We start from the raw sequence: 20736 nt of genomic DNA on the forward strand, positions 1-20736 counted from the left end.
GGCCTCCCTTGGGCGCTGGGGCGCTTGGGGCTCCAGGCTCCATCCCTCTCGTGTTCGCGGCAGGGGCGACCTCCTTTCCTTCTCCTTTTTCTGTTCCCTGCAGTTGTTCCTCCAGTCGGTGCAGCAAGGATCCCATCTCCTCTACTTGGTGCTCGACCGCAGCGAGACGCGCCCTGTAGCTGCTCTCATCCGCGGTGGGGCGCGAGGTCGGCTCTTTTCGGAGTGCCTCTACCACCGCCTCCAGTGTTGCTATGCGTCCTTGCGCTATAGCGAGTGCGTCGGTGACAGGGTCCGTTCTCCTCACTAACTCTGTCACGCCCGCGGTGATGGTTCTCGCCGCCTCCTTCAGGGTTTTCCCCTGCGTGCCCTTGTGGCCGCGGGGTGCCTCGGCAGCCTTGGCCACTTCGGCGGCCCGGCGAATCAGTTCGGCTCCTATGTCCGCCGTTGTGGCTGTTTTCATTTCTTCAGCCGGGTCCGCGGGGAGTTCGGGTGATTCGTTGGCCTTCTTTCTCTTCGCGAATGATACATATGGCTGAGGGACAAATATGTGCGTAAATATTTAAGCTCAAAAACGTTTAATGGGCAGAAAAAAACGACCCACTCTTTTTAAAGAGAGATATCAGAATTGGATTGCATTAGATAAATCACGGTCGGAAATACTGTGGCCGACGCTACCTAATAGCAGCTAACAAGTCTGTTATTATATAGGGCTCTATATATTCGGAACATAATATTTTATATTTGAAGTATATTATCTCATATAATGATTCTCATCAAATTTTGTTTAGATTGGCGTTTGGTAACATTCGGAAGTTTATCCAAATAAGGTGAATTTTAAAGTCAAATTTTTTTATTATAGCGTGTAGCACCTCGTCATGAGGAAAAGAAGTTTTAAAAAAATCATGAATCCCAAATCAATCGCTGTATTGTAAAATAATTTTAAAGCTTCATTTACTGATGAATGCATTGCATGGACATTATTTACAATATGTTTACGTTTCACAGTTAGATAGAAAGTAAGTAACTTGATGTTAATTAGGAAACACCAAATTATTTCTTAGCGCGTGAGATAGTCCATCTTAAATAGAATAAAGCACTTAAATTCATGATCTTACATTGTTGCAAGATTGCTTACTATATGAAGAAACTTTTCACGCAAGAGTTTAATGGCATCGAAGAAAGCACGATTTGATGTTATTAATTCTTTCCCAGATAAACACGTGAAGGATATATGAAGGTGAAGTACTTATTCATAAATAGAATAACGTTTCTTTATATGTTGGTCGATGCATCTCAGTATTCCATCTAGGAAAGAATTAAATTACTTATGCCAAAAACCAACTCAGGAAACACTTATTATTTGTGTTATTTTGTAGTTTTGATCTTGAAATTTAAGATCAAAGTCAATTTTGCGATAGGCTTTTCTAACAAATCTCTAATGATCTGAAGGTATAGTATCATTTGTCAAAGACATGACATATCTTATATAATATTTATTTGACTCTCTGTACATACATAAAATCGGTGAAAATGCAATTAATATCTCATGTTCGTAATTTGTAAGCTCAAAGAACCAGTAATAGAATCAAGACTACATTTATTAAATGCTTTTATAATTAACCTAGGAGGACAAAAGAATAATTTCAAAATTAAACATACTGTTCAATTCTAAAATAAAACAATGCCTTTCCTCTTACTCTAAATATTCTAATTTACTCTGAAAGCTTTGTTCCGACCGATGCGATGAAACAAAAATGTGAAAATATTCATAGGTATTTTTCTAATTCATGTTCGAATACAAGAGGTTACTTTTGAGTCGTACCAATTAGCTTGATCGCAGCTCTTCAGTATTTTCGAACAATACTTTTAGATTCTCTATGCACTTCGTGTGACAAAGACAGAAGGTATCGTAAATTTGATATTTCCGAAGAAGATAAGTTTGGCGTAATGTTTCCCTACGTGCAGTACCTCGTCGAAGGTGATTCCCTTCCTCCAGCTCAAAAAGAAATTCTGCGACCCATCCCTAATCGTTTCTCGAAGTTTCACTTCTGCTCGAAGCTTCGGTACAGAACGCTCTCTATCTGCTCAAATGGGTAGTTACATAAGTGACATGCATGTACAATATACGCCCGCCAGTCACAACCGAATTGGTGGCAACGATGGGATAACCCGATCTTTATATGTTAAGGTTTTACCTCGTAATAGAGAGAGAGAGAGAGAGAGAGAGAAGCAATGCGTGGATGAATGTATAACAGAAATATATTTCAGTAAGTTTAAGTATTAGTACAATGTGTATACTAGTCCAGATCCGCACGCTGGTGTTACATCGAAGACACGGAGAGTGATGAAATTAAGAAATTACTTTAATTAAGAAGTCACTTCCTCGCGTCGTTCGAATGATTTCGCGTAGGATTAAACGTTTCACGAACAAGGTAAGAAAAATTCAGACTTTAGATATGCTGGCAAAATTTGTTATGTGAATTCAGCAGAATCACGGTTAAGAATGTTAGAACAGAGTGTCGAGAGCTGATTTTGGGGTTAGGCTTATATACTATGTGTTTGGCTCTTTTGGAGGGGATGTCGCCGAGTCCCAGAGTCAGAGATAGTCATACTCTTACTGGCTGCTGACTCTGGGACACTGTCTACGTTGTTGTTTCGATGGGTTGCAGAATGTTCGTTAGGCCTCATCAAATTGATTTACTGCTAAATAATACTCACTGGCTTTGAGGACTAGAAAAACTAAACATTAGAAAAGATGTGGAGTTTTCCTTGAAGTGAGACCCACTTCAACAATATATATTCACTCTATATCTGAATCGTTCTAAATTTTTCAACTCTTCAAATTTGCTCTTTCTTTCTCTCAATTAGCATTAATTTGTACATGAACTGTCTTATGACATACTTGAATCTCCCGACATGATAAGGTAAAATGGTTTACCAAAATGTCGCAAGTGCAAACGCGACCGGTGCTTTAATATCTCCTTGCCATACTTTTAACACATTTAACTCGGAAGAATCTGGTCTCAAGCAATGCGCTCGAATGGTTGGGAAAGGAGCTGAAGCGGCGGAGACAGAGTGTCGGAACTGGAAACATGATATCTTCGACTGAGTGCGAGAAGCCGCGCCAATGTTGACTTCACACGATGGTGCTCTTGTGGAATTCAAATAAATTTGAACCAGAAACTTTTAAAAAATATTTTAATTAGGACATATTACTATTACAGCATATATATTACAGCAAATCTTGTATAAGTAATAATACTGTTGAAGTTGACTGATAGAAGAACGGGGGGATGCATTTGTAATAGAAAAATATATTTAAAAAAATAAAAGGACTCAAACGGTACCTCAAACTTGGCATTCAACTTCTTCTGGAAATTACAGTTGTAAACGCTTTAATAGTCTACAAGATTACAACAAAGAAGAATACAAATATCAGAAAATTTAGAGAATTATTAGTTATGAAATTATTAGGGCTGGCTGATAATGTAATGAAATCTTCTGTTTAACGTAGTTATCATAATATTGTCATCCGAAAAAGTGCTTCTGGACTATTGAGGTTATCTGATAGAGAAACGCGTGGATAAATTTGTAATAGAAATATATATTGAAGTAAAGCTCTAGCTAAAGGCTACAAGAAATAGCAATAGAAATCTATTGATAGCTTCTTTGTTTCTGGACCTTGTAACCCAAAACATTATTTATATTCAAGGGCACAATAACATGGACCTCTCCTTATTTAGAATAATTTTTTGTTTCACTAAATTCTACTCTTTGCGTAACAGCGTTTTTCAGCTTACGGTTATACAAAAGTAAAAAATTTTTTTATTATTATTTAATTTGTACTTTACAATTTGCCCAGCTGGACATTTGGTAAATTTTTCTAACTTAATTGCTAAATAACATGTGGATGGCTACCCCCAGCGGGATACCATCTTCGAGTTCGACTATCGCATTAATGACTCATCGATACTTATATTTTTACCCGGCGTGTAAATGTTATTAAATTTTTCGTTCCAGTAAGTAATGATTGGTTTTATCTTTTGAAGGCGATCGTTGCTGCAATTCGCTTCATTATTCGAGAAATGCAAAATCTTTTGAAAGGCATTACTTTTTCAAATATAGGTGTCTGTATGACTTCTCGTTTAGGCCAATATATTTGTATATTTGGTTTTTTGACTTGTGTCATCAAAATACAGAGCGCATAATAGGCCATCATTTCGTCGTGGGTAATTGGAAACCAAGCATCATCCACTTTCCTTTTTCTCTCATTGTTTATTATTTGATGGGCGTAAAGATTTGTTGCGTAATTAATATGTCCCACAAATATTTCCAAATTATTGGTGTATTATCAGTTTCCTTCCAGTCCCATTCAACACTCAATTCAGGTTTTGTATTTTCTTCTTTATTACTGTCATCTATAATGAATCTTCTCGCGAGATTCCTCACTGGCATAATCATGTTGCTGTCATTAGAATCTTCGTCACTGCTTGTAATTCTTTCAATATCCATCATTTGAAATCTTGAAACATGGAAAGCCCTTCCATTACTCTTACTTCCACATGAATTACTTGCTTTTTTGGTAATTTCGCTCCTTTTCTTAAACATGATGGAGGGTTTGACAAAAAAAGAAGATCGTAAGAATATTACATTTCGTAGAGCAGACGTAAAAAACGTGTGCAACTCATTCAATGGAATGGCAAGAATTGAAGAACGATTAAAGCTTTCTTGGTCTCTCCGAGTGCCTATGTTTGTTTAGCTTTTAGCTGTTATCTGCGCCACGAAAATATCTCCTAAGTAGCACATTGGAACAAAAGACCCCATTCGAGACGTTCATACTTGGCCCGAGATTAAGACCACGAACCTGACTCGTGATATTTAGGTTTGGCTCAAAATTCTCATACGACTCAGATTCATCAAAGTATGGCAAGGGATTGATAATACTACTAATAATAATAACGACACGGTCATCGATAACTGAGTGCTTCAGACATCAGCACACGATCGTTAACATTCCATATTTCGATGGATCGAGTATGCTTTGGAAGGTTTTCTGCAAAACATTAAGAATGGCAACATATTCCTAAAGAACTGCAAGGTTTGTTCGTAAATGCAGTATTATCTAAACTGTAGAATCATGCCCACTATAGCATTTACTGATATACTTTACACCGATAACGAACTGATTAAACATTTCAAAGATCAATTTGCAGTCGATAAAACGTATCTGTATTATCAACGTGAAATAGCTAGGGGGTGTATGTGCCATAATGAAACCGTCGGTAATTTCTACGACCGTATTCGCATTCTTATCAACGGAACTCAAATTGTACTGAAGGACAAATACGGGAAGATCACGAATGAGAGCATTAAACCGCTAGCAGATAGCGCAATAGATACGTTCATTCGTGGATTACCGGACCTGGAGACTGTCATAGACACGCGGATGCCAAGTGAATCCATTTTCCTTTCCTTTCTATCTGGGTACCAAGCCATAAATCTCATCCACACTTACAACCCACCATACTTACCATCACATTTCCTATAATTATATAATTACTATCTTTAATAATATCCTTATATTTTATTACTAATACCTTTCGTTCCTTTAAATAGAATTTATTTAACATTAATCACTTTCCATATAGTATCCCTGTAATTACAAAATTCCAACCGTATTAGTTTTTACTAATATATTTTCAGATTATAATTACTACCTAATAGCATTCTATTCCATTATCCACATATTTTACAACTACATATTTCTTATATTCATATTTATATTTATATTCTATATACCAACTATATTTCAATCCTAATTTTACAATTTATGATCAATAGTCAAATGAAAAACTCACATATATTTTCTAAATGTATCTTTCTTTATTCTTTAATCTCCTAAAACCCAAATAAATCCATTCTTCTACCATCCACAAAATTATATTATCTTACGTAGTAACTATTATTATTTTATACTCTCTTTTTATTCCCTTCTTACTTCTTTCAACTTTCACACATCTAACCTACAATCTTTTTACATACTTTACAATTTCCACAAAACTAACCCATGTTTCCGCAAACTCCTACACTAAATCAACATCGCTACTATGTTCCATTCTTAATCTTTCACACATCTAGATTTCGTATGCCCTTATTTTATTTACGCATTTCTACTACGCAATTCGCCTTCTCGCCATTTCCTCATTATCAGCGATTAAACGCTTTTTTCCTTCTTCTTTAGTCCTCCTGCTATTCGTCGTTATTCGCCACAGTCCACTTCTCCAGCTGCAACACTTATGTTCGTTGGCAATTTTTAGCAAAGGAAACAAACCAGTATAATGTATAACCAATATGACAACTAGAATATATTTACCTTAATCTACGATCAACATACTTTTACGTTAAACTTCCGGATACAGCTATCTTACACAACTTCGACCACGTAAAACTCTGCAACTATGGAACACGCACTTGTCAGATGGCCGAGTCAACGCGGACAAGATATCGGTCATGAACTACGTAGCGTTCAGTTCGACCATTCCGTCCAATAAACTATTCTATTTCTATTTTCGAATAAATTTAACCCGTATAAAAGATTCAATGTATTTTCCTTCTTAAGCTATCGTGTCGAAATAGTCTTATTTCCTTATCTTCCATATAATTCTAGTATCGTCTTACTTAGTCTAGCTCCTGTCATCTTCTATTTTTTTCTTTCTATTTATATCTTGTTTCTTCATTATTCGTTTTCTTTGGTACAAAGCAGCGAATATAAAATTATAAAATTGTAAAATATAAACTGTATCGTGTATTTTGTATTCGTTATTACATTCTCCAATAAAACACTAACTAGCCTAATAACTACACTGATGACCATTTGCGTGCAGATTGGCAGCAGAATGTAACAAATTCTGCGCAGCGTAATTAGACGGCAGGAAGGCCGCAGAAATCCAGCAGATCCTGCACAACTTCAGCCATTTAAATCGCACATATACTGTCATTTAAATATGCCCGTTGACTGTTATTACTATTAATATCATTGTAGGCAAATAAATAATTTTCGTACTACTTTTTTCTATTATTAATAGATATATATTTATTGTTTTATACCATACATTTATGTATTAACATAAATTTATGTTAAGCACCCAATGTAACACTGCCATAGCTATTCTATCGGACTTTATTCTGACGAGCGTAGAACAATAATCGAAATGTGGCAACCACGTTCTAGGATGAGATTTGTCAACTATGCTTTCATTAGGAAACTTAAGATCCACAACATTGTTGTTCCTTTAATTCGCCGTTCATTTGTCACTTCACACGATTACACAGACGATCGAAAAAAAGCTAATGAGTGAAAGTAGGAGTAAGAATGTAAAACATTCGTAACTCGTATAAAATGTCAATAATATGTATGTATACATACCCATACTTTTCATGAAATCTTCATAAAGACGTCGATGGTCTACAGGGCGGCGATTATACGTATAGGAAAAAGTTGTTGAGAATCATAGTGCCGACAACAGATTCGAAAATCATTAAAATCGGAGAGAGAAGGACCTTAATCTAAATAATGATCGAAAGTAGGAATGAGCAACATTCGTAACTTGTGTAAAATCTCAATAATACAAATAACTGAGACGCAAATAATGAGTTTGATGAAAAATGTTAGACGATCTGTTTACATCCAACAGCCATTGATCTCTATATCTTTGTGCCATGCTTTACAAATCTAAATAATCGTCCACAATTGCACATGCGAGGCTACAAGAAATGTCTTCGAAAAACTGTTCCGACGATAACACGATTTTGACAACCGAATAATTAAATTCTTTGATCATAGTTAAAATATTTCAAATTTCAGAGCAATAAAAAATAAAGCTTAATATAAATTTCAATTATGTTGTTATTCATTAACTAAATCTATGGCCTCACAACGGATTTAAAAGACTAATCTAAAAATCTAACCTAGACCATTAATGATAATCATTTTTAATATGCAGTCGTGCACGGTGTCGTAATTCGAAGGATCCGTGGAATATTCAAGCTCGTCCAACCTTCGTTTATACATATGTACTATATATAAACCAAAGATAGAAGTTAGGTTATGCCACAAGGCACTCGACTATCATAATGACGCATGAACGAGCTAAAAGAACGATATAGGAATAAAGAGAGAACGCTGCATAGAAGCTTGTGTCCTTGTTTAATAATGCATGCACATTCGTACAGTAAATATGTAAGTATGTAACGCCGATCAACAAGCGGCATCAGTGTACATGTCTGATTAGACAAGGACAGAAGGGGCCACCCATGCAACATTCTGTTTCTATTCCTATATCGCATCCACTTACACGGTAACATATAACTCGCTATTACTTTATAACAATTCAGAGACACTATGCAATAATACCACCAATTGGCAAACATTTAAAGAAATAATTGAGAACAAAATCAATTGTAACATCCCATTGAAAACACCTGAACACATCGAACAAGCAGTAACAACACTTACAGAAACTATTCAGGAAGCAGCATGGGCAACCACCATACCTGAATCAACTATAGACGAACAAAAATAATCCCGCCAGACATCCTTGAAAAAAAAATTAGAGAAAAAAGAAAAGCGAAAGCACAATGGCAAAAACATAGATCAAAAGAAAATAAAAAACACCTAAATAAACTTGCAAAGGAAATTAAAAACAAAATAAAAGAACACAATAACAATGAGTTCACAAAATTCATAGAGTCACTATCTGTGCACGAGAACTCCAACTATTCCCTATGGAAAGCCACAAAAAAAAAATGAAGAAGCCAATAAAACTAGTCCCAGCAATCAGAAAAGCAGATGATACATGGGCAAGAATCAACGAAGAACAAGCTGAAGAATTTTCCAACCACCTAAGCAACATATTTACACCACATAACATCAATAATAGCAACCACAATTGTCATACCGATGAGGATGCGTCAACCACTAGTACCTCAACTGACAAACACTATATCATACCTAAAACAACAGCACAAGAAATTAATATCATAGTCGAGAAAACAAAAAACAATAAAGCACCAGGGATCGACCTAATCAATGGTAAAATCTTGAAAAACCTTCCTCCAAAAGCGATACGACTAATCACAATAACTGACAATGCAATATTAAGAATCCAATACTATCCTAAACTATCCTACTATGGAAACTAGCTCAGATCATAATGTTACCCAAACCAGGCAAAGACCCACACCAAACAACATCATACAGACCAATATCACTACTTCCCGTGTTTCCCAAAATACTAGAAAAGATAATTTACGCCCATTTAAAACCAATAATAGAGAAGGAAAAATCAATACCAGATCACCAATTTGGATTCTGAAACAAACACTCCACGATAAAGCAAATGCACAGACTTAAAATGAAATAATTCTAGCATTAGAAAACAAACAATACTGCACTCTACTCTTTATGGACATCGAGAAAGCATTTGACAAAATAAACCACGAAAGTCTACTTCAATCAATCAGAAAACAATTCTCGAAGCAGATATACCATTTAATTAAATCCTACTTAAGCAGCAGAACCTTCGTAGTAAAAATTAAAGACACATACTCTGAAGTTAAAGACACCAAGGCAGGGGTTCCGCAAGGAAGCGTCTTAGGATCAATTCTACACACACTATACATGGCCAACATATCAACAACTACTAATAGCAAGATACTGACATTCGCGGACGACACAGCGGTACTAGTCAGGCACACTGACCCTGCAACAGCAGTCACATCACTACAAGAACATATCACAAAAATAGAAAAGTGGCTTCGAGTTAAACAAATTAAAGCAAACCCCGATAAATGCAACCACATTACATTCATACTGCGAAAACAGATACCTCCAAACATTATACTGAACGGCACGCACATAATACAAACAAGGCAAGTCAAATACCTAGGACTCCACTTAGATACACGATTCACATAGAAACAGCATATTAAATCTATAATAGACAAAATACAATTAGCAAGGAAACAAATGTATTGGTTAACAAGTCGAAAATCCAAACTAAGCATAGAAAACAAACTAAAAATATACAAAACGATCATAAAACCAATTTGGACGTACGGAATACCACTTTGGGGAACAGCAGCAATGAGCCATATAAGCAAAATAGAGACAATCCAAGCTAATTCTTAATCTAATTCTAATTCTTGATCTAATTCTTAGATCAATTGTAAACGCCCCATGGTACGTTAGAAATGAGGATATACGGAAAGACCTTAGAATACCATCAAGGAAGAGATTAGCAGATTCGCAAGAAGGTACAGAGAAAGAATACCAACGAAACGATCAACACAACCATAGAAAGAAAATTAAAAAGGAAACACCCAGCAGATCTCACAAAGGATATATCTTAGCAAACACGAAGATGGTGCCCCATTGGGGGTGGCCACCCACATGATAATCAAACAGATAAAAAATTCTACCAAATGTCCAAATTGAACAAATTGTGAATGTGAAATTTTAAATAAAAAAAAAATATAACTCGCTATATACTCTGTCTTTATATTTCTATGTCGGCAATTAACATTACAATTATAGGCACAATACACTGTAGTAATATCGATAGTTTATTGTGAATATTCTCGGAAACTGTGGCCGGCCGACAGTTAGAGGAAAAAGTTGTTCAAAATGTCGATTTCTACAACATATCCAAAAATCATCGAAATCGGAGGAGGAGTAGCTTTCAATACAGTTCAGCACAGTTTCGCCAATTAAAAATTGATTTACGATATTCGGGTGATAAAAGTAGTCTTTTGTATTTAAAAAATTATTGTTTAAGAAGTCACCATTGTTTGTCAATGGGAGCGAATGAAAATCTTAGATATTAAATTAATAATTCCAAAAATATCGAGAAGTGTCAGCAGTCGGAATGCATTGAAATTGAGAAGCATTAGAAATATATTGTAGGTAAGAGACTCTGTACCATTATAATCAATTGTATCACGATATGATTGAAGAACTACAGATGGGAGAAGTATAGGATTCCTACACTTTATTTGCAAAATGTCTTGTTCTTACCTTACTTGTAATTTCATAGGAAAATTTAATTTCAATTCAAACCACTACTATACTGAATCGGTAACGTTGTATGCAATATGAAAATGGTATAAGGGTCAGCTGTCAGGTGATCCTCGAAATATGGGACACAAAAAAGCATTATACGTCAAATCTATTATGTACCTCGTTGACGAGTCGTCGCTGGTGATTAAATGCAAAAGTTTAACAAATCGATCCCAGCGCTATGGCCAGCGGTTGACTTGTCAAGCACATCGCCATGGAGGTTTCCAGACTATGTATACGACATTGGTTCAAACTTGATATTCTCGAATACAAAGTGACATATGAAAAAATGCTATTCTATTAATCTTCTTTCTGTCTTTTTATAAGAAACCACCCCATGTCCATTTTTACATGTTATTCGACTGCACCCAGTATATTACATTGAAATAGGAAATTTGTAGTTATTATATGGAACTACTTCTCATTTAAATGCATCATAATTTATTTAACAGTGAAGAAATCGATAGATAACGTAGACACCGGCAGAACTTTTGCACTCACCTGATATTTGGATCCATATTTATTCATTAATACTGTAGTGGAACCTGTGGCGATTATACTGATAAAAACTGAAGCTGATTTCAAGATGTATATAGAAGTTACACTTACTGCAAACGTATATTTAGTAAAAAATTAGTATATAGCATAAATCTCTTAAACATAATAAGTGTTAAAGATGTTCTCATTGAATATTGAGTCTTTTATTAATATAATGGATAAATAACTGTTTAAGTACTTTTATAATCTCTGCGAAATATATACATACTAGTACTAAATATTTTGTAGCTTCTATTACATTTCTGACATTTTCGGATTTGTTTCATGTTTTACCAACATAATCATAGGAATCAGGCCCATCATAGAATGTTAATGAAATTTCAAAACAGTTTCCTATAATACACATAATACATACTATATTCATAAAAAGTTTCTATATGCATTCGAATACTTTCATAAGCTACTGCATATCATCATCATATCAATGTTTCCACTACACTTTTTTAAAAATTACGATGGAACTTAATAACACACGCTGTTCGGATACTGTTTCACGTTTTAATCGAACAACTTCGTTTTCACATGAGAGAGAATTATTTATTTTGAATTTTTTTGTAAATATTAATATTAATCAGAAATAAAAGCTTTTGAATAAAAGTGTAACATTTTTCTTCAATTCTGAGTTGTATGCCTCAGTTCATCTTATAAGGGATTATTCTGAATTTTTTATTAATCGATATTCCAATAATAATCGAGATTCTACTATATTTCTAAAACTACAATTTCCAGAATTACCAGATTAGTAAGTGTCCGAAATTCGTATTGTTTTTTATGAAAATTGAATAAATATACAAAAAAGATTTATTTCCGACGATTCGAATGATATTTTGTAAAATATAAGAGGGTAAAATGTGATTTTTAAAAATATATTCTCGTTTGACTAGCAGAATTTTTCACGTAACTTTATAGATTTATATTGAAGTCATTATCAATTTCTTTCGTCTGCGGGATTCTGGAACGCAGAATTCACATAAACCTTTTCTAAAGGTCACACTTAAATTTCAGAGGATAATCACGAAAAGGTTAATGACTTGTCAGTATGCATATTTATATTGACCGATGTCTAAGTACATTGAATAAGGATTTTTGAATCTCAACATAGCAATTACAGAAGTATATTTAGATGAAAACTGTGATTCATCTAGAACGTGAACTGACGTCTCTTCACTATTTACTCACGATACACAGATTCATTCCCATTCGTTTCATTCTCTCTACGTTGTCTCGTACGCATATACACCTAGTTAACATCAAAATAAATCTATATCTGGCATTAGTTATAATTCCAATCGGGGTTTATGTACACGACAGCGGAATAAAAGTACTATGCGCGAAACCCTTTTTCGTTACTCGGATTCTATAACGTATTAGATCTTTCTCATATACATGTATACATATATACTGTTAGTTTTGAATGTTTCGAACAGATAATGCTTGTCGAATCCTCGTAATACGCAGATTTTGCACAATGTCTTTTCCTTCTTCCCTGATTAGCGCTTCTCTTCAATTAGGCACTCCTTGCACTAAACAAACGAATAACGATCGTGTCGTAACAAACCACTACGTAATAATTCGTACATCTAAATAGCAAGTGTACATCAGTTTTGTTAGAACACTGACACTGTAAATAATTACTATGCGCCAATTAACTTGCCAATCGTCCCTCTATCGATTATAGTGCGCACTAATCGCAAGAATCGGGCTAGTCATTAACGCTTTTATTATCCTTCTCAAACTTTATTCCACACCTTATCGCAGTATCTTAAACGACGACGAGGTTCAAACACAGATTCGCTCCACTTTTACAGAATTCCGAAAATACAATACGTGCATCGTGTCTTGTCGTACACGTAGAAAATGATTTTTCAAAAGTGACTCTTTTTTCATTGTTCCATCGTCCAACAACGATACTATACAATGTACACGATAGCACATTTTCGTAGATCCGCAACCACAGAGGCGTGAATAAGAATCTACCAAGGCCTCCACATTCCTTCTTCGTCTTTTGCAGGTTGTTGCGGTTGTTGAAGAGGAGAAGGCGAACGAATCCCCGTGACGAACTCGCCACTCGCGTGGCTGGACGGCCTGTCTTCCGAGTGCGGTGGGATCGCTCCTTCCGTGGTTAAACGACCTATAAGCTGTTGTTGCTGCTGCTGCTGGAGGTGGTGCTCGACGTTAGCGACGGCTGGTAACGAAGCTCTCGTGTTAGATTTTGGTTTCTTGGAGGTAGTTGTAAAGTCAAGCGGTTGTTCCGGCTGTTCGAGTCGCGGACTCTTACTTGGTTTGGAACCAATGGCTGAGATGGCATTGGTAGCAAAGGTAGAAACGGGGGCGGAAGCGGAAATGGAAGCGGAAACAGAAGCGTTGCCGGACGTAGCGGCAGCGGCGACGGTAGCGGCAACAGCAGCAGCAGCAGCATTCACGGCAACGGTGGCCGCGTCCTGCCATTCCTGTATATCCTCATGAGGTCGTTTCGCGGCGAGTTTGTCCGTCGCCTTGAGAAAAGACATGTTAGTGGCGGCCCATATGGCCGTCGGTGGATTCGGCCCGATACTGATACCGTTCGCTGCGGCAGCAGCTGCGAGCTGAACGTAATGACTAGGAAGAAGGAAAACTACTTGACCATCGGGCAATCTGGATGGTATCACTTGCACGACCGAAAGCATGTTTGGATTTTGCTGTGAACTAGACGCCTGGTCGATAACTGGCATGCCAGGTGGAGGAGGCGGAGGTGGATGATGATGAGAATCAAGGTTGGTCGTATTAACCTGACCGAAGGCAGAAGTTGGCCGGCTGTTGCCGTTGCTACTGCTGTTGCTATTATTGTTGTTTTCATCGCCAGCGGTAGTACTACTATCCGGTCGGGCTGGTTCGATATCCGGTATTTCGGCTTTTATCAAGCCGACCGGATTCAAAGTTGTACTACAGTGTGCAGTCGATGGCACATGATGCTCCAACGGACCGGGACTTCCCGAGCCTGTCACTCGATCCGTCACGCTTCCGGGACTGCTGCCTAATCCGCTATCCGGCCTCGAACCCAGATCCAAGTCTAATTCCGACACGCAACTATCCAAATGCCGTAGTAGCCTTTGTTTCACTGCAGGGTCCATCGGTGTCGTGTTCCCGGTGATTATATCCGGAGCATCGAGATACCGACTTACCTGCAACGCAAAGTCAAAATGAAAGTAAAATATGAGCGATGATACCGTTTGTTTCAGTAGTATAGTAATAGTAATGGAATCAGATTCAATATGTACTTGCACTTACTCACATTAATATTTGGACACGGGACTATAGTTCCATATTTGTTGCTTGGTATAGGAGATCATGATTTAAATATCGTATTGCTTATTTTACAATAATATGAACCATTTATTGCATCTTGAAAATACGCAAACATTACAGTTAATCAACATTTAACGACAATAATAAGTTTAACTCTACAAGAGATTTCTAAGAAGAGAAAAATTGTCTTCTGTGTTTCTTAAATTCGATGCGCTATTTTTTTTTACAATTAGTACTAACAATTGCGCAATCTCACGATAACTTTTATCCTTTTTTTAATGATAAATTACAAATTGTATTTCATCATATCTAGTACCCTTTCCTTCTTCTGACACGTTAAATTTCTTGGTGCATTAGAAAAGTATCGCTGTTAATTTCTTCTGTGTCGCTCTGTTTCTTCTATACCGATATTAATTATACGAAACGGTTATACAAAATAAATGTAAATTGTTATTAATAACAATGAGCATTTGACGCAACATTAAACTTGTACTTAAAATAAAAAGAAAATATTGATGTATTTCGCAGTTCGATCTATTTCTAAAAATTGCTAAATTGCAGAGTATAAACAAGTGTCTGAATATTAGCGTGACGTAAAAATAAGACAAATTTTTGTTAAAAATCTATTGTACCATTAAACTTTATTGTTAAGAAAAAATTATTTACGTGTTCTCAAGCTACAATAAGAGATACATACGGTATTTTCTCCATAACTGATCGAAATCGGGACTTCTCTGTGATAAATTATCATTGTGTACAGAACTCGATTGATTATAATAGATACGATTCGCCATTTTGCTGAACTTAGAAAAAAATAGCGCGAGTGAAAGAAAAAGAGGCGCGAGAGTCGGCTTGATGAAAAGAAACATATCGGCTAGATAATGTTAATGCGATAACGGAACCTTTTTATTTTTAATCTTTATCGAATAAAACTTTTACCAGTGTAATTGTGAGGTTTTTCTCATTAAAGTAAGACCAAGTACGATATAATTTGGAGAATATTCGTTTATTTAATGACATTAACTTATTTTCTTTCGCCTATTATATAGGGTGGTTGGTAACTGGTTGGTAACTGGAAAATATAAAATAAAAATTGTTTTTTTTAATTTTTTTTTAATTTTTCCATCGAGACAACGATCCACAGTGAGATCCGTTATAACGAGACGTGATAAAGTGCACGCGTACCGAGCGAAAATTCAAAGTAGATTTTCTCGAAAACAAAGCCTCAAACGAAAAATTTTTATTCTATATTTTCGACTTCTTTTTTCGCGTAAAATCACCCCCTTTCCGCTTGTACCACCAGTTATCAACCACCCTGTATATACATGTAAATGCGATTTAAACTATATCGCATTCGGTCTCGTTTTAATCAGAAAAATCTTACTAATACGTTAGTAAACGTTTAATTTTGTAAAAATCAGAAATGAAAAGGTTTTATCATTGTCTCATAGATAATTAATATCTTTTCATAGTCGATCGAATTCGAATCAGGTTACACTACTCAGCCGTTGAACTTCGCGGTGTGTCAAAAGCAACACTAGGGCCCCTTGGGGGAATGATCTCACCTCAGTAGTGGGGATGACGACAGATCAATTACGAGGAACGTAGTGGTGATAAATTATAGAGAAAATACTGTATTTTTGTAGAATAACCAATACGATATTTAAATCATTTCCTCTTATACAAAGCAACAAATAATATAAGGCTAGTGTTGTGTCTTAATATTAATACGAGTAACCGTATAAATTCGAATCAATGTCCAAGGCTCGCTACATATTATTTGAATTCTAGGATTCGATAATCACAAGATAGTTTTGAATCTCGGAATGAGCAGTGCCTGTGATTTTTGAAAATCTACTTACAAACTATTTCAATACTTAAACGAATCGAACTCCTCACAAATAGCAATCAAATTACGAGAATCAGAAATGCATTATCATTTCATTGAATTGTTAAAACAAATTCAGGAAACTTCTAAAATTATAGACGATACACAGTATTTTTACAAATTTTATTTTTACGTTTGTGCTTATGGCTGTTTAAGAATGATAGCTGAGAAAAGTTAATTCAAGTAAATAGAGAATCTCCTAACTACTTCTAACTTAATCTACAGTTTTCTTCGAATTTGTAGCACACTATCAAGTTAAAGATAAATACAATTATTTCTGCACTAAATGCAACACAGTTGAGTGAAACATACCTCTCTGGAGCAATCTTGATAACCAGCCTTATATCTCGACAAACCAGGTTGAGCAAGGGATCTTTGCCTTTGTAAATGTCGAACCGTTAACTCTAAAATGTCAGCTTTTTCAAGTTTACTATGCTTCGTGTTCTCCAGCCGGGCGCTGTCAAGAATGAGCGCCTTCAGCGCCGCCAACGACTGATTAATTCTAGCTCGCCGTCGCTTTTCCATTAGTGGTTTGTTAGCCTGAAAAATAACAAACCTGTCGCTAGAATAATACAATATCAAATTATACGCGTGACCGTCGTCTCTAAAAATGTTCGCCTACCAATATCTATTCTTTCCCTTCTTCCTCCTTTCCTCCTTTCTTGTCTACCCTCTTTTCTTACTCCGTACAATACATAGGCATAATCTACGTATCATGATACAAATAAAAGGATCTAATCATTACAGAACTGAAAGAAAAATGAGTTTGTTTTACATGTCAGAGTTGGAAGAAGTGACAAAATGAAAATCGAAGGAAAATCGATGGAGGTGATACAGAATGATGATTAAATAAATCGACTGAATAATCACATTGTTAAGAGTGTATTTTAAACGATAAAAATACATACTATAGTGTAATCAACAAATCGAAAATTTGTATGCGTATTACATAATTTTTATTTTCTACTTTATGTGACATATTAGAATTGCATAATACGCAAAAACGTATAAAATATTCAAAATTTGTATGCGTATTATATAATTTTTATTTTCTACTTTATGTGTCACGTTAGAATTGCATAATACGCAAAAACGTATAAAATATCCAAAATAGAATAGTCTCTATGACATTTAATAGTACGACATCAATTTGCGCTGAGGTTATATGTATATCTTTTTAACCATGTTTACGAAACTATGAATTTTCATAAATGTCTACAATCTAATAATTAGCGATTTAGGTATTATCGTTGTTAGATATTACAAACATCATTTCACAATTATATTGAACATTAAAAAATTATCTTTATATTATATAATTATATTATATGTATATTGTATATTATACATTCACAAAATTACTGATGACATAATGATCATATGTATTTATCCGAGCTTCATTCATTATCTACTTCCTACTAGAAGATATACTAACATCCACGATAAACATATGTTCAAAATCGTCGATATTCCCGCGCTTTTTTAAACACCCAAATGATTCCATTCAAACAACCTACCAACCTTCGTCGTATCTAATAATTATAAAAATAACTACATCGGGCTACATAAAAAATTCATAACTATAATTCTTGTAACAAAAAAATTAAAACTCAATATATATATATTTAAAATATAAGAATGAGTATTTACATAATACATACAAACATGAATAAAATATACTAAAGCAATTATAGAAAAAAAAGAAGAGAAAGCATCAAGTGAAAATGAAAATTTACTCACTCGACGACCATCCGAGTGTTTAGGGCTCGGGCTGAGACTAGGGCTAGGACTGGCCGACGGACTCGGTCCTTGGTGCACGCTCTGTTGATGTTGCGATTGATGATGATGGTAATGTCTATGAGTGTTGCCGGCCGATTTCTTTTCTTGATGCCTCAACGAATGAAGACGAGCGGTCATCTTAGTAGGCCACGCGGGCCTTCCGCTGTGACGACAATAATGGGAACGGTGATAACGAGAAAATTGGTATCGATACTAATAACAATGGGAATAACAGCAACAATGATGATAATGATGGTGGCGATAACGAGAACCACGAGGGCGTCGATGGTAACGGTAATGACAGAGGTGACAACGACGGTAGCCGTCGCGACGACGACGACGACGACGACGACGACGACGAAGCCGACGACGACGACGAAGACGACGACGACGACGACGGCGACGGCGGCGACGACGACGGCGACGGCGACGACGGCGACGGCGGCGACGGCGACGGCGACGACGATGACGGCGACGACGACGACGACGACGACACCGACGACGACGACGACGACGACGTCGACGTCGACGACGGCGACAGTGACGGTGTCGGTGTCGGAGTCGGTGTCGGTGTCGGTGACGGTGTCAGTGACAGAATGGATTTCAGCGTCCAAAGTAATCGACTGGACGCGGCTGAGACACTCAGCATCTCGCGTTCTAAAAAGTTACGCGGCACCACTCTGACACAGGTGTACTTTCATTTAATTCCAACACTTTTGACACTAATATATAATTCTCGATTATCATCCTCCTGTATATCGTTCTTTTAACATATCATTTTAAAAGGTTCCGCCAGTCACAATATAAACACGCATCAGCTGCAATGTCGTATCAGCTGCAACACCCTCGTCGCATCTTACTCTATTTCAAGAGTTCCACCGTAACGTGTAATTCCTCCTGCACGATACCACGCGTTTTCCATGCGGTGCGGCTCAGTTCGATCACTAAACTGTCGTTAGGCCGTTTAGTGTTTTCACTGAAGTTTTCACTGAAGACGCGAGCACATTTTAGGTCACCACGTGGCTCCTTACACGGTGCACATGAAACGACAGATTTTCAATCGTATCGTAATCTGTTCATTTCATATTGGACTCGAACTTTTCCCATAAAGAATTTTCGAAAATTCTCACAAACCGATTTTAGAAACAAAAATTATGATCTTATAATATATTATTCGATATTTTCTCACGAGACGTACGATTTTCAGTCATGAAGAGATCGAATTTCCTGCGTGTCATATTTACTGTCTAGAAACTAAACTCGCGAAAGAATTTGCTATCCGATTTATCGAATAATAAAAACGAGCGAGATTGAAGATTTCATTTTCGTTGTTTCCTGTTGGTGCGTTCTGCACTCGTCTACGTTGCGAAACACAGATTCATCCTCGCTGGACGGCTAACGGTGACAGACTGCGAATCGAAGAGCGGTAGCTGGCGGGCGGCTCTTCAGCAAGATTCGCGCGTGTGTGAGTCGTGGGCGAGAAGCCGGGAGCCGCACAGAGGATCGCGCCGCGGTTGGTCGTGCGTGTGGCGGGGGTAGGATGGTGGCTGCTTGCCAGAACCGCTGCTGTCAAGGGGCAGAGAGAGAGGACGAGGTTCGCTTGCCCGCTCACGCGCGCCCTTGCCTGCGGCTACCTTTACCCCTCTCTCTCTCTTTCACCCCAATCTTTCTCTCTTTTTGCCATTTCTAGCGAGTTGCTAGTTGCACGCGACCTACCTTGATCTCCTTCTTCTCTTTTTCGCCATGTCGCTTACTATCTAACAACCGTTATGCGTCGTTAAAACAGCAACCAATTTTGATTGTCATGATATTTTTTTCTTTGAAACCATACATTTTCAAACATTCAAACACAATAGTGTAGAGTACTCCATTTACCGCGCTATGTATAATATTTTAGGAAATGGACAAATCCTTGGTATACCGATTTACAAAATTGCAAATTACGATTTTTTAAACGATTTTATGCAAATTTCTAGAAATATATCTTCCAGTAGCAAGAAAACTCCGAATTTTTTTAAAAAGCATATAATTTTGGAAGCTACGTATATATCGTCGTTCCTATATACATCGTACGAAATGAAAGAAGACTCGATATTAAACGCAACGAGCG

The 20736-nt window shown here is 36.6% G+C and overlaps 1 protein-coding gene across 3 annotated transcripts; it reads right to left on the reverse strand.

Annotated features, from left to right (window-relative positions):
- Nucleotides 1–12701: 12701 nt before the first annotated feature.
- On the reverse strand, nucleotides 12702–18764 carry Sidpn (bHLH protein similar to Deadpan). Of its 3 annotated transcripts, none has more exons than XM_033345080.2 (4): nucleotides 18588–18728; nucleotides 17470–17596; nucleotides 17160–17387; nucleotides 12702–14835 (listed from the first exon to the last, which is right to left on the reverse strand). In XM_033345080.2, the coding sequence occupies exons 3-4, from the start codon at nucleotides 17370–17372 to the stop codon at nucleotides 13648–13650; spliced, it is 1401 nt and encodes a 466-aa protein (XP_033200971.1). In that variant the 5' UTR covers nucleotides 17373–17387; nucleotides 17470–17596; nucleotides 18588–18728; the 3' UTR covers nucleotides 12702–13647. The 3 variants fall into 3 exon arrangements, with proteins under 3 accessions (XP_033200971.1, XP_033200972.1, XP_033200970.1); XM_033345081.2 differs by having other exon boundaries at nucleotides 17470–17553; nucleotides 18588–18725; XM_033345079.2 differs by lacking the exon at nucleotides 17470–17596 and having other exon boundaries at nucleotides 18588–18764.
- Between the last annotated feature and the right edge of the window lie 1972 nt (nucleotides 18765–20736).

This window comes from Bombus vancouverensis, chromosome 16 (assembly GCF_051014615.1).
Source record: "Bombus vancouverensis nearcticus chromosome 16, iyBomVanc1_principal, whole genome shotgun sequence".
NCBI lineage: Eukaryota > Metazoa > Arthropoda > Insecta > Hymenoptera > Apidae > Bombus > Bombus vancouverensis.